Source organism: Fundulus heteroclitus, chromosome 3, assembly GCF_011125445.2.
Source record: "Fundulus heteroclitus isolate FHET01 chromosome 3, MU-UCD_Fhet_4.1, whole genome shotgun sequence".
NCBI classification, from domain to species: Eukaryota; Metazoa; Chordata; class Actinopteri; order Cyprinodontiformes; family Fundulidae; genus Fundulus; species Fundulus heteroclitus.
This window is the reverse complement of record NC_046363.1, coordinates 18,444,941-18,459,698: the sequence shown is the minus strand read 5'-3', so window position 1 is coordinate 18,459,698 and position 14,758 is coordinate 18,444,941. Positions and strand designations below refer to the sequence as shown.

General features: G+C 39.0%; 1 protein-coding gene and 1 long non-coding RNA gene across 4 annotated transcripts; both read left to right on the top strand.

Moving 5' to 3' along the window:
- LOC118560527 (SUN domain-containing protein 2-like) lies at positions 1-6,649 on the top strand. 3 transcript variants are annotated; one of them, XM_036131600.1, is made up of 9 exons: positions 20-140; positions 551-641; positions 3,235-3,374; positions 3,481-3,554; positions 3,641-3,776; positions 3,881-3,993; positions 4,132-4,305; positions 4,794-4,889; positions 5,843-6,649. In XM_036131600.1, exons 1-9 carry the CDS (start codon positions 125-127, stop codon positions 5,954-5,956), a joined length of 954 nt encoding a protein of 317 aa, XP_035987493.1. In that variant the 5' UTR covers positions 20-124; the 3' UTR covers positions 5,957-6,649. The 3 variants fall into 3 exon arrangements, with proteins under 3 accessions (XP_035987487.1, XP_035987498.1, XP_035987493.1); XM_036131594.1 differs by having other exon boundaries at positions 1-641; positions 4,794-4,883; XM_036131605.1 differs by lacking the exon at positions 4,794-4,889 and having other exon boundaries at positions 1-641.
- A 1,956-nt stretch (positions 6,650-8,605) lies between these two features.
- LOC118560554 lies at positions 8,606-8,941 on the top strand. The gene is made up of 3 exons (XR_004929435.1): positions 8,606-8,617; positions 8,708-8,805; positions 8,898-8,941. It is a non-coding gene; the product is annotated as an uncharacterized LOC118560554 (long non-coding RNA).
- Positions 8,942-14,758: the final 5,817 nt, after the last annotated feature.

Sequence of the window (14,758 nt, the reverse complement as noted above, 5' to 3'; positions counted from 1 at the left end):
CTCTGGAACTTTAGTCATTAAGGAAGCACTCCACTTAGAATTCTCACACTTCTACCAGTTGAGCTCAAAGAGAGACAAACGTTGGAAAAACTGAAGCAAGACTAACTTAAATCAGCTAAACACAATGAGCTACGGCAAATGTAAGTATTTTTTCTTCAAATAGTAATTAACCTGGGATAGGAAACTTATGGGAGATCTAACTAAAAGATTTCTGACAGCATTGTCAGTGATAATTTAAGCAGAAAAAGTTTTTTTCATTTTTGAAGTAATTGATCCTCAGACACTTTTCATACATTTTGTGGATTGTTTAAGTTGACTTTGAAACTACAGCAAGACAATGAGTTAATGTACAAATGTAGGATTATACTCTCTTTAGTAGATCTTAAAGGCAGTCAAAATGATGATCTGATTTTCATGATTAGAAATACTGACAGTTTTAAACTTGAAATACCATTCAACACTAAAAAGTAAATGTCACAGCTGTGTTGTCTTTTTAAAATGTTTTGTGTCAGAGTCACGACAACCTTCGTGTTTTTGTTTTTCTTCACAGATATGTTGAGAAGAAGCCTCCGCCTGCTATTGAACGGGTACTACAGCTTTGATGGAGTACCGACTGTTTCATACAAAGAGACCAGAGTCAGGTAAGTTAAATCACCAAATATTTTTAAATCATGTACACTGGGTTTCTGCGGGGCATTTAAAATCATTAAAAGTCATTAAATGAATTTTTTTAAATGAAGGCCTTAATTAGCATTAAAATCATTAAATGTGATTATCTGTGGCATTAAAAATGCCTTATTTTTTCTTCTAAAAAAATACGTCCATAAAAACAGTTTCATCAGATATATTATATCAGATATAACTGATTCCGTGTGTTTGCGCGGGACCAAACAAGCTGAACTGCTTCCGGTTGTTCGTAAAGCTGTATGTTTTTACAATGTTTGGAAAAGGAGCTCGAGGCGGAGAAAGAGCTAGAGAATGGGAAAATGCTAATTTCAACAAAAGTGTATGAAAACGAGGAATTCGGGACATGGCTGCAGCCTGTCGACGGTAAAGATGACGAAGGATTTTGCCGTGTTTGTAAAAAAAATTAAGCTTTGCACAATGAGTGTCAATGCTTCACAATCTCACATGAAGTCGGACAGGCAGTGGTGTAGTCCAGGGTGTACGCGGGTATACGGCATATACCCACTTATTTTTCAGTCAGAATTACGTATACCCACTCCTGGAGCGATATTTGTGTGTTTTGTTTGAGCTCGCAGTGAGACAGGTATTCACCGTTTAAACATCATTTGCGCGCTCAAAATTGATAAACTCTTCTTAACCCACTATCCTCTCCCTCGGTTCTGTGTCTGCCCATGACCTGCTACTTCCACGCTCAATACCAGCTATGCACTCGCTGGATTATGTCTGTGCGCTCGTGACTTGAAAAACTGTCGCCTTACCAGCCAATCACAGACAGGTTTCTTTACATCCAATCAGAGTAGGGCTTGCAAATACTGCATTTAGATGGATTAAATGAAAATGCTGCAGTTTTTGGAAGAAATTACTAAACATAACGGTGGGATTGAAGAAAAAACAACAACCAATAAACAGTTTAATATTTTAGCCTAAAATATTTAGTTTCAAATAATTCCTTGAGTTACTAAGTGAAGTGTGAAAAATCGTTTTGTCTCTTTTCTTTCCAGCTTCTGGGTGATGATGCAAAAGTTTCTTGTGATCATAATCATCATAATTGTCATCATTATTTAAATAGCACTTTAACACGGTAAAACAAAATAACATCCAGTAAAATTACTTGGACTCAACAGTTTAAAACAAATACAACAATAATAAGCTGTTTAAATCCTTAAAAACAAACAGATTTTCGTTAAACTGAACTCTAAGATAAACAGGTAACCAGTGAAGGGAGGCCAGGATGGGGTAATGTGCTTTATTTTATGTTTTTCCATTAAAAGGTGTGCAGCAGTGTTTGAACCAGCTGCAGACATTTGAGTGAGGACGGACCGATTCAGAGATAAAGAGAATTACACTAATCCAGCTATGATAAAATGAAGGCTTAGAGTAGCGTTTCCATATTTTTGCCTTGAAAGAATAAGTTGTATCTTTGCTTTGTTCCTTAAATGATAAAAATGACTTAACTGGGGTCCCTTTTTGATTGTCAAGTTTAAAATCACCATTCATTTTAAAATCGAGGGGCTAAACTTTCATTGTCAGGGTGTCTAAATCAACAGGATCAACAGTTATTTGGGTGTTTCAACTGGTATATTTGACAATTCATGATTTGCAAAGACAACGAGATTTGAGTTTTGATGTTCTCCTCGTCATTCATTTTGTCTCTTTCTTTAGATTATCTTTCTCATTCAATTTAGGAATTTCCATATGCCTTATCATCTGGGTCTAAATTGAAAAACCTACAATAAAGTAATGAAATGTTGATTCTGGATGTAGTGTAGGAATTCCTTCAATATAAACCAAATAAAATGTTACATTACCTGTCAGAAGCTGGATTAAATCTTTAAAAAAGAGACAACAGTATTTTCACACCTCGCGTAGTAGCTCAAGGAAATATTTTAATCTAAATGTTTTAGGCTAAAATGAGTAAACACTACTGATGGATTTTTGGGTAAACTAAATAGAGCAGTGTTACATGTCATTGTTTCTAAGACAGCATTTTTCTGAGCTGCGTCTAAAAGGGCAAACATTGAGAGTATACCCACTGCTCCAGGGACCACTACACCACTGCGGACAGCCACAGATCAGCTGCAAGGGGCAGACAACAGCTAACAATGTCAAGTTATTTTTCTGTAACCGATGCAGTCACGTCCGCATTAGCTTCCGCAAACAGCACAGCAGTAGCTGGAGCAAGCTTTACTGCTACTAACGTAGGGAAATCAGACGATCTTGGATCAACATTTGGATCCATTGCAACACTGCATGCAGAGGTGCTCTGTTGTCTGAACACAGTCATCAAAAAGTACTCTATTTATATATATATATATATATATATATATATATATATATATATATATATATATATATATATATATATATATATATGACAGTCATGGGTACTTGTTGATGGCATTAAAATTATTTCTACGAGCATTAAAAGAGCATTAAAAAGCAATAAATTAGGGTTACTCATTCCTGTATAAACCCTGGTACAACACGATCATCTGTTTATCAACTCACGCTTCACACATTTATCTTTGTTCCATGTTTACCCACAAGGAGATGCAGAAGTCGGCGGCTATTAAACGCAAGAACAACAGCAGTCCCTGCAGAAGACGGCAGCAGCAATATAAATCAGAAAAACTACACACTGAAAACATTTTGTTGGATCATCATCATCTTCTTTTCCCTGTTTTATGGTAAATGCTCTTCTTCCACAAACATTAGTTTAAAGGTGTTTTAGAAAGTCTGTACTTTGAATGTCGTGTCACTGACTGGCATCTTCTGCTAATTCTTATTCTTTAGGATGTGCCTACCTGTTTTCTGCTCTGCCCTCACAACCTTCAGAGACACTCGTTACACCAAATGCAACGGACATGGTATTTTTCATCTTCCTAATCTAAACACAATATTAAAATGTTCTGTAAACATGAGAAGAAGCTGTTAACTTTAATGTTGTGCACAGGTCTTAACCCCAGGATGTAAGGATCTGGAAAAGCTCATAGCCAACCAGCATGAAGTGCTGCTGAGGATAAAGAAAGAGGTGGACTACCTTCTACCACCAGCAGATCTGTTGCCCAACTTTGCTCTGCAATCTCAAGGTGAGACATTACCATAATAAATCAGCAATAAGATTATAAATCAAATTGTACATTTTCAGTTTTAAAGGTTTCCTGACTCACATTATTTGTGTTTTTGTGTACAGGAGCGAGGATTTTACACCAAATGACCTCAGACACGTATCAGAGCAGAGAAACGTGTAGTTTGTATGGATTAGCAATACGACGACCAGCTGTGGGACCAACGATTGTAATCCAGGTATGAACGACACTCAGAACATTGAGTTAATAATAGGCTGAGTGGTATTTCTTTTTGAGAAAATATTAGGTATGGTATTTTTCCTTTTTCCAAGGCTTGGCACTCAACCTAAACTTTGTTTTCTACTCTTTTCTTCAGGGAAAGTCCCACCTGCTTCCAGGACAATGCTGGGCCTTTGCAGGTTCCCAAGGACGTTTATCAATTGCCCTGCCTTACAAAGTTTCCATCAGCCATGTCACCCTGGCTCACATTCCCAAAATGTTATCACCGACTGGCACCATCCCCAGCGCTCCAAAAGAGTTTTCTGTCTTTGTAAGTCATGCATTATTAATGTCAAAACCCTGAGACACCACATATATCTTAAACATGCACTTCTGGTTTAGATGCAAGTGCTGCACAAATGTTGCAGCAATGACTTGATATGACAAATTAATATCCTACTACACTTTACAGCCTGCACTAAAAGATATTAACTCAGGATGCTCAATGGTCAGCTCATTCGACTATCTGAATACTTCAGTTAATAGTTATTTGACAGCCAGGGAACACCAAACACCAATACATTTTTTTTTATTATATTAATCTCTATATAATTAGGAAGGGGAAAATAATAATATAATTAAAGGTATTATTATGTCAAAAATAATGTACCTCATCCTCACACTGAAAAATATTGCAATTTCATGCCACTGTACTAAACAGACATATCGACATACAGTCTGTGCAAAACCTTGTCTAACTTTCATAGATGTGAAGAAAACATGTTGTTCAGCTGCATATGTATTTTTTCTCTTTCTCAGGGAAGGAATGATTTGCTAGACGAGGGAAGCCTTTTAGGAACTTTTCTCTATAATGAGGATGGAGACCGGCTGCAAACCTTCAAACTCCCTGTAAATATATCACACTTAATTTTTTTTTTAATTACCTTTCGTCTAATTTTTATTATAAGCAACAGCAGCCATTCTCACTGCAAATAGTTCTAAGGTAGTTTTCTTGAGAAAACCAGGGGCCTCATGTATACAGCGTGCCTGGGATGTATACAAATGAACATTGAAAGGTAATGTTCATGTGTGTGGAAAGCTAAGCAAAATTTTGACCTGCCATGAAAGTGTGTGGCAGCCATGCAAACCTTTTTGTCACAATAACAAACAAGAAAGTACTAAAACATACCCAAATACACTGAAATATGACTCCATTCAGTTTTATATAACTCCAGGAGCAACAAACCAAATGATTTCTCCCTTCCTCCAACTTTTAGTGTGAAAGCTGCACACTCTTTTGTACATGAGACCCCTGGACTTCATCATGTTTTTATAAGAATGCATTGACAGACATGCCATGAAGGGACACTTAAGTACAACATTGGAACAGCATTATATATACTAAATTGGCTATGAATTGTTATTTTGCCCTTGTTGGGAGAAAAAAAAACTATTGCAGAGTAGCCAAGTCAAGTCATTAATGTTAGCCAGTTTAGTGAAGTTTACTAGTGGTACTTATATATATTATCTCTGCTCTTCAACAAATGTAACTAAAGAAAGACAAAAATGAATATGAATATATATACTGAGTGTATATAGCTTCTGTATATATATATCCATTTTATTTTATTTTTATTGTATTTTTATTTTTTGTCTGCACCATCAACACCAAGTCAAATTCCTTGTAAGTGCAAACCTACTTGGCAATTAAACTTGATTCTGATTCTGATTCTGATTCTAAAGGCACAAACACTGAATAACTGGTCTGGAAAATTGATTAAATTTCTACTCAAACTTCTTATCTGTTCTTTACGTACCAATCGTGTAATGTGCTAACATACCACATTTTTATTTGTTTTGGCCCACAGGATCATAAAATGGGTGCCTTCACCTACATAACTTTACAAGTGAAGAGCAATTGGGGCCATTCTGAGTACACCTGTCTTTATGGCTTTCGGGTACATGGAAAATTGGAGGAATGAACAGGAGGACACAAGAGAAGGAAAGGGGATAATCAGAGGGTAGTAAGTAAAAATGGGGGTAAGTATATGTGAAGGTGAATCAGACTGAAAAAAAAATTAAATTAAAATTAAATTAAAAAAATCTCAATCCTATTAAAATATATTACTAGAATTATTTAAAGCTGTGAAAGTTGTTTTGAAAATATCTGCAAATGTGTTTATTTTGTTTAAAAAAATGCTGGTGGGAAATAATATATTAAGTGGGCCAGAGTTGAGTTTAAACTAGATGAGAAGAGGTGAATAAATTGGGGGAGGGGCTGTGGTGTGTACATTAGTGCCTCCTACTGATTAGGAAAAGAAATATGGCAAGTTTGTGGGTTGATCAATTAGCTGTTTGGGAACCATGGTCTAAGCTTTAGACTACCATTGTATACAAGGCAATTGTAGGTACTTTCTTCTGCAAGTTTAACAGCAAATATTTTTAAAAATGTTCAGTCTAATTCACCTTCACTTTAACAGCAGAGTGTGGAATATTTTTGTGCCGAGTTTGCATGTTTTCTCTGTGTTTGCATGGGTTTTCTCCAGGTGCTCTGGTTTCCTCCCACACCAAACATGCACTAAGATCATTAAAAAAAATCCATAAATGCCAATGAGAAAGTTTTGTTAAAACCTTAGTTATAAAATGGGATAAGCATCAAATAACAAAAAAAAAAACAAAAAACAAAAAAAAAACAAGATAATGGTATTGAAATTTATGGCATTAGAGGAGATTAATGTTGAACCTGTTTGTACCTGTAATATTGGATCTGCTGGTTTTGCTGTTCTTTTTATATCTCTCTTTGCAGGTGAAGAAGCAGACTCAGAGGTTGTTGTATTGCTGTCTCCCTTTTCTCTCCTTTCTTTTTCACCTTTTCTCCATTTTAAGCATTTTGTCTCATCTGTTTTGCTCCTTTTTTCCCCTCTTCTACCTTTCTGTCTCAGTGTCCATTTAACATGAAATTGTCCCAGTATAAATTGTATATAAATCAAGCAGAGCATTACGGCAAAAGCAGTATGACTCTACTTGTGAAAGCAAAATCTGTTGGGCAATCTTTGGCATTAAGACAACAATTCTTATTGCCACATTGCCAGACAGGACACAAGCACACACACACACACACACACACACACACACACACACACACACACACACACACACACACACACACACACAAACACACACACACACAAAAACATAACATGGAGAAAAAAACGTGGAAAAGAGAAGTACGTCTCTGTCCCGCACAGCTCTGGGAGAAGAATGGAGGGGCGCTGAAAGGTAAATTGGTTCCTGAATCACGGCTTAAAAAGGCAGAATTTGAAGCATGTTGCCACAGACCAATGCATCTTTTCCTCTGTGCATCTTGCAAAGCGAGATGTGCTCTGCTTCCAGAACTCTCCAAAAGAGAAGATTGCAATCTTCCTCAAAATTATGTGTACCTTGGCATATCTACATTTGAATCATTTTATTGAGCTTATGTGATATTGGAAATTTTTAAGTGAATTTTGAGTTTTTAAAGCAGCAAGCCATAATGCTCAAAATCAATATAAATAAACATTATAGATAAAGTAGGTTTTTGGTAATGTTGAAGAAGAAGAAGTAAAAAAAACGTGCTGAGCGCTCCGCTACTGTGTGCTCATGTCCTCTTCTGAGCCTGAAGATGAAATAAAACCACAACTGCTGGTAAGTGATCAATGGCTGGACGACGTCTCGCGTTCAGCTCGCCTTCAACTTGCAAGAACAAGCTTTATTAAAGTGTATTTTTTGTGATTCACAGTAAGCAGGACGCCGTCTTCACAACTCGGAGACAAATTGCAGGCGCTATGAACCGTAGCCAGTGTTGCCAACTCCTCAGTAAGGAAAGTAGCTATTGGCTGGTCTAAAAGTCGCTAGAAGTCGCTGAATGACGTCATCACCTAATTTGCATAATCTGCCACATGATGTGATGTGCATATTATTGACGCTGTGTGAGAAATAACGTCGTTAGAGAGAGACAAAAAGTGAGTAAAAACACTCAATATATATAGAGCTACTTTTTTTCTGTCCATTAATGTTTATTATTATTATTATTTTTTTTTATTAGTGTTTATTTTATTACAATACTAACCCTCCTCCTTTACTCGGGTTTGAGACCGGCAAAATGAACCATAAAGAGAAACTATGGCGGACTTACAATTTTTTTCTTTTCAACTTTTTTTCAACATTTTCTTTTTTCTCTTGTGGTCCACTAGGAGCCTACAAATCACGGTGAAACATGAACACGTGGCTGTGTGAATCAAATGCCGATATTTATTTAAGATAAAATATTTAAAATTCAGTTATTTATTATCAACCTGCGCCGTCAATCCCGGCGCATGTGCGCTTTATTTGCAATCTGGACGCTGAGGGTAAACATGCTGTGGCTCTGACTGCAGCGCTGAGAGGGACTCCTGCGGGAGGGGCAGAACGGGGGAGGCGCCCCACGGCAGCAGCTGCCGCTGGAGGACAAGAGTATAAACGATACGTGCTTTCACGTAAGAGTCTCCAAAAGTCACTAGATTTGTCGATAGTCGCTTTTTCGAAAAAGAGTCGCTGGAGGGGTCTGAAAAGTCGCTAAATATAGCGACAAAGTCGCTGAGTTGGCAACACTGACCGTAGCAAGGGTAAGATTTAAAGAATATGCTTTCATTCTGCGGTAAAAGGAAATAGATACGGATAGATACCGATCATAACTGTACATTTTGTTTTCACAGACTAAGCACGCCTCATAATGAGGCGGTGACCTCCTATTTGCTCGGAGCAATAACTGCAAGTCCAGTTTTACACAATGTTGATAAAGACGACATTGTGTGTAAGTGACTTGTTTTACTGTTTTCTCCTTCCTTGTTACTGTGACTTGCGTTTGATTTTTATTCATACCACTCTCATTTAATTGTTTTCCAGCCGCCTGTAAGACGTATTATGAGACGGTACGCAGGAGCTGAAGCTGCCAAGAGTTCAGCTCGGAGTCGAGCTAGAAGAAAGAGGGTAAGACTTTATTTGGTGACTATTTTTCAGGTGCATTGATAGATGTGTTGTGTCCATACGCAGTGCATCCCATCGCATAGTACTGATTCATTGTTTTTTTTTTTGTTTTGTTTTTTTACAGCTGCTGAAATCGAGGCAGAGTGTGCAGGTGGATGAGGAAGTGGAACTCTGGAAGTCCGCCACCATCGACCTCATGTCTGGCGAAGAAGATGGCGTTGTTGGCGGAGTCTCCGGATGGATTGTAAGCGCGCTCCCGACACGGAGGAAACAGATTTTCACGGGGGAACAGAATTGCGCAGAACACCGGATTTCTCTGAACTCTGTGTGAAGCTGCAGTCCCGGTTAGAGGCGACGCCGAAGTAAAGAGCCACGCACAGTAGGCGTCTGCACATCGGACCTGCCTCGGAGAAAATGCTGCCAGCATTTACCTACAACCCCGAGGAGGCAAACGGACAGTTCACGGAGTTGTAGTTTTTGGATACGCATGTGTGGGCAGATCCTCGCGTTGTATATAGTTGTTTGTTTTAATAAAGCTCTTTGCATAAACATCTTCCTGGCAAATGTTCATTTCCTGTATAAATTCATTCATGTCTTTGATGGTAGCCTAATAATAGTGTAGTAGTGTAGGATAATATGAATATACAGCATAATATGAATAAATATATATATATGAATAAATATATATATATATGAATAAATATATATGAATATATATGCCAACCAATCACAAGTAAGAACATTCAAGCCAGACCTGGCCAGCCGCGCGGGTTTGCTGCATTCATATGCTAATTAGGGCCATTAGTACAGCTGATCGCTCTCCACATACGTCATAGTCCGATTCCGACAATTTGTGGCACTGACAAACGGCGACAAGCGCGGGTTGCAAATTGACGTTAACTGCCGAAAATGAGGGAGATCTGCGGTAGTTTACGGGGACGAAAATCTCACTTTTCATGCAGTGGGAGAGGCGCTGAAAGGAAAATTGGTTCCTGAATCACGGCTTAAAAAGGCAGAATTTGAAGCATGTTGCCACAGATCAATGCATCTTTTCCTCTGTGCATCTTGCAAAGCGAGATGTGCTCTGCTTCCAAAACTCTCCAAAAGAGAAGATTGCAATCTTCCTCAAGATTATGTGTACCTTGGCATATCTACATTTGAATCATTTTATTGAGCTTATGTGATATTGTAATTTTGCAAGTGAATTTTGAGTTTTTAAAGCAGCAAGCCATAATGCTCAAAATCAATATAAATAAACATTATAGATAAAGTAGGTTTGTGGTATTGTTGTGCCATATTAAACCCATGATAAAAACATGAAGTCAGATTGAATTCTGAACGTTTGACCGGAGGAAAATTCTGGAGGGGTTTGCGAAACGGCAGATGCCTTCCCTCACCAGACAAGCTGAGCGATCAGACTATTAAATGGACATCGGTCGAGGCCTCCAAGCTTACCAGACCACGCTTCGGCTAGCCCATAGCCGCAGAGCTGCAGGCTTGCCCGCTGTTGAACAGAGCAATGATTTTCCCTGCTTTTCAGTGCTCCTTCCTTGGATGGCCAAAGTGGACAGAACTCACATGAGGCGCCGACAGGTTTGGGCAGAGAAACCAGAGGGAGAAGTTAAATGGTTCATTTGGGAAATGTTTTGTAAATCGTTTTGTACATGAGTCTTTGAACAAAGGGCTAACAGAGGTAGCTCATGCTAGCCTTGGGTCACATGGGCTGTGTCTCATTCCGAATACTTGCGTCAGTGCACTGCTGATGTGCACTGACCACTTACTGCCGTAGTGCCCACTTTCGACCGTTAGTAGTGTTCCAAAGGGAACACTTATGTTAAAACGCTTAGCGGAAATGACGGGAGGAACGCAACACACGTGAACGCGAATTTTTCAGCCCGCCAAAAATATATGCCGGCGTTTGTTTACAAACAACAATCGTTTACATTCACAGCATGTGGAAAATACATCGCCTCCGACGTCAACGCAGGATCCTCCAAATATTGGCTGAACATATATTGGTACCTACAAGTGCCTTGCATACAAGGCACATGTAGGTACTTTCTTCTGCAAGTTTAACAGCAAATATTTTTAAAAATCTTCAGTCTAATTCACCTACACTTTAACAGCAGAGTGTGGAATATAAGCATACTGGAACATATGATTCATCGCCATCAGTCCTGTTTTTGTGCCGAGTTTGCATGTTTTCTCTGTGTTTGCATGGGTTTTCTCCAGGTGTTCTGGTTTTCTCCAACACCAAACATGCACTAAGATCATTAAAAAAAATCCATAAATGACAAAGTTTTGTTAAAACCTTAGTTATAAAATGGGATAAGCATCAAATAAAAAAAAAAACAAGATAATGGTATTGAAATTAATAGCATTAGAGGAGATTAATGTTGAACTTGTTTGTACCTGTAATATTGGAACTGCTGGTTTTGCTGTTCTTTTTATATCTCTCTTTGCAGGTGAAGAAGCAGACTCAGAGGATGTTGTATTACTGTCTCCCTTTTCTCCTCTCTTTTTTTTTTACACCTTTTCTCCATTTTAAGCATTTTGTCTCATCTGTTTTGATGTGGAAAAAAACGAGAGAAGTAACGTCTCTGTCCCGCACAGCTCTGGGAGAAGAATGGAGGGGCGCTGAAAGGAAAATTGGTTCCTGAATCACGGCTTAAAAAGGCAGAATTTGAAGCATGTTGCCACAGATCAATGCATCTTTTCCTCTGTGCATCTTGCAAAGCGAGATGCGCTCTGCTTCCAGAACTCTCCAAAAAAGAAGATTGCAATCTTCCTCAAGATTATGTGTACCTTGGCATATCTACATTTGAATCATTTTATTGAGCTTATGTGATATTGTAATTTTGCAAGTGAATTTTGAGTTTTTAAAGCAGCAAGCCATAATGCTCAAAATCAATATAAATAAACATTATAGATAAAGTAGGTTTGTGGTATTGTTGTGCCATATTAAACCCATGATAAAAACATGAAGTCAGATTGAATTCTGAACGTTTGACCGGAAGAAAATTCTGGAGGGGTTTGCGAGACGGCGGATGCCTTCCCTCACCAGACAAGCAGAGCGATCAGACTATTAAATGGACATGGGTCGAGGCCTCCAAGCTTACCAGACCATGCTTCGGCTAGCCCATAGCCGCAGAGCTGCAGGCTTGCCCGCTGTTGAACAGAGCAATGATTTTCCCTGCTTTTCAGTGCTCCTTCCTTGGATGGCCAAAGTGGACAGAACTCACATGAGGCGCCGACAGGTTTGGGCAGAGAAACCAGAGGGAGAAGTTAAATGGTTCATTTGGGAAATGTTTTGTAAATCGTTTTGTACATGAGTCTTTGAACAAAGGGCTAACAGGGGTAGCTCATGCTAGCCTTGGGTCACATGGGCTGTGTCTCATTCCGAATACTTGCGTCAGTGCACTGCTCATGTGCACTGACCACTTACTGCCGTAGTGCCCACTTTCGACCGTTAGTAGTGTTCCAAAGGGAACACTTATGTTAAAACGCTTAGCGGAAATGACGGGAGGAACGCAACACACGTGAACGCGAATTTTTCAGCCCGCCAAAAATATATGCCGGCGTTTGTTTGCAAACAACAATCGTTTACATTCACAGCATGTGGAAAATACATCGCCTCCGACGTCAACGCAGGATCCTCCAAATATTGGCTGAACATATATTGCTACCTACAAGTGCCTTGCATACAAGGCACTTGTAGGTAGCTGCAAGTTTAACAGCAAATATTTTTAAAAATCTTCAGTCTAATTCACCTACACTTTAACAGCAGAGTGTGGAATATAAGCATACTGGAACATATGATTCATCGCCATCAGTCCTGTTTTTGTGCAGAGTTTGCATGTTTTCTCTGTGTTTGCACGGGCGTTCTCCAGGTGTTCTGGTTTTCTCCAACACCAAACATGCACTAAGATCATTAAAAAAAATCCAGAAATGACAGACAAAGTTTTGTTAAAACCTTAGTTATAAAATGGGATAAGCATCAAATAAAAAAAAACAAGATAATGGTGTTGAAATTAATAGCATTAGAGGAGATTAATGTTGAACTTGTTTGTACCTGTAATATTGGAACTGCTGGTTTTGCTGTTCTTTTTATATCTCTCTTTGCAGGTGAAGAAGCAGACTCAGAGGATGTTGTATTACTGTCTCCCTTTTCTCCTCTCTTTTTTTTTTTTACACCTTTTCTCCATTTTAAGCATTTTGTCTCATCTGTTTTGATGTGGAAAAAAACGAGAGAAGTAACGTCTCAGAAATTAAATAAAATAAAATAACTGTCTAGTTATTTTATTTTATTTAATTTCTGTGATTTATTTTTGAGTTTGATTTTTTCCCCGTGTGGACTCTTTTAGTTTTCAGCTAATCCACACAAGATGCCTCTTTACAACAGCCCAGAGGAGGCAGTTCTCAGGAAAAATGCTCTTATGGAAAGACTTCAACATGAAGCGGATATGAAGGAGAACCACCCGATTCAAAGGATGCCTACCTTCACCACAATGGACTTTGACAAGCTTTTACAGAAGATAGCTGTTATGGAACTGAAAATCTGTCGACTCGAAGTGAATTATGATGTAAACGCCACGCATGGAAATGAAACAACCCTGCCTGTGATTCTGAATGGTGACCACCAGCCCAGCGACTCGGCGAACAAACAGTCCCCGGAGGAAAATGAGAATCCCTGGACCACTCTGGGTGCAAGACCAAAGGATAAACGAACCCCGCACCCAGACAAAGAAAACTGGCTGAGACTACAGAGAGATGTCCCAGGACAAGTGAAACAACAACGGGCTGTTCTCAAAACAAATGATAGGAGTAAACCTGCTGGAAATGCAGGAATTCCATTACGAAACAGATTCGCTCCGCTCCAAAATGTGACCAGGGAGGATCACGACAACAATCAGAGGTATGTCAACGATTTTCGTTCTAAGACATCCCAGAAAAGACATGCCACAGGGCCAAGGACCCTGATATTATGCAATGGATCTGTAAGGGGGATTAAACATTTCTGTAACAAGAAAAACACAGAGGTGTTGATTTATAACCCTTCGAACTCTGGCCTGGTGTCTGAAATATCAGACAACCTTCAGAGGATCTTGAAAGAACGCCCGACCTTGGAAAAACTCATAATACAAGCTGAAGCCCTGGGCGACATCACCCGGATAAGAAAATCAGAAGTATTGAAAGAGGATTACATTCGTTTGTTGAACCTAGTTCATGGCCTTAATGTCAAGGTGCTTCTTAGCGGCCCTCTCTCGCCCGTTTACTGTGGAGATGATAATTCTGATGTTAAACAAATGGCTGGAAAAAACATGCAAACAAACAACTGTAACCTTCATAGACAACTTTAACATCTTCTGGGAAAGAAGACATCTGTTCAACAGAGATGGCTTCTCTCTAAATAGGTCAGGTGCAAAACGGCTGATTTCAAACATCTTCTATTCTGTGAACCATACGTCATCAGCTTTGTCCCAAAACAAAGTACATCCAGTGCCTAAACAAAAGATAAGCCCAGTGCAGCCCAAACAAGCCAAGATAAACATGGCCAGAAAGATGACACAGAAAGAGGCTACATCAGAATTACAGGAGGATTCATCCCAGATCTCAGCAGGACAAAGAGAGGACCAAGAATCGCCATCGTCACAAACACCGATCCAGACTACACCCGCCTCGCCTTCCTCTCCACAAAGCCCAGAGGTTCCTTTTCTGGAATTTTCTCCCAACATGAACAAAGTATTTAAGATTGGCCTACAGATGACATCCTCTCCATA

Bases quoted from the DNA above. Each gene is read 5' to 3' on its own strand.
- LOC118560527 (XM_036131594.1), top strand. From the start codon at position 472: ATGTCACAGCTGTGTTGTCTTTTTAAAATGTTTTGTGTCAGAGTCACG. The intron at 3,375-3,480 runs GTAAATGCTCTT...CTTATTCTTTAG, and splicing joins CTTCTTTTCCCTGTTTTATG to GATGTGCCTACCTGTTTTCT. The intron at 4,884-5,842 runs GTAAATATATCA...TTTGGCCCACAG, and splicing joins TGCAAACCTTCAAACTCCCT to GATCATAAAATGGGTGCCTT.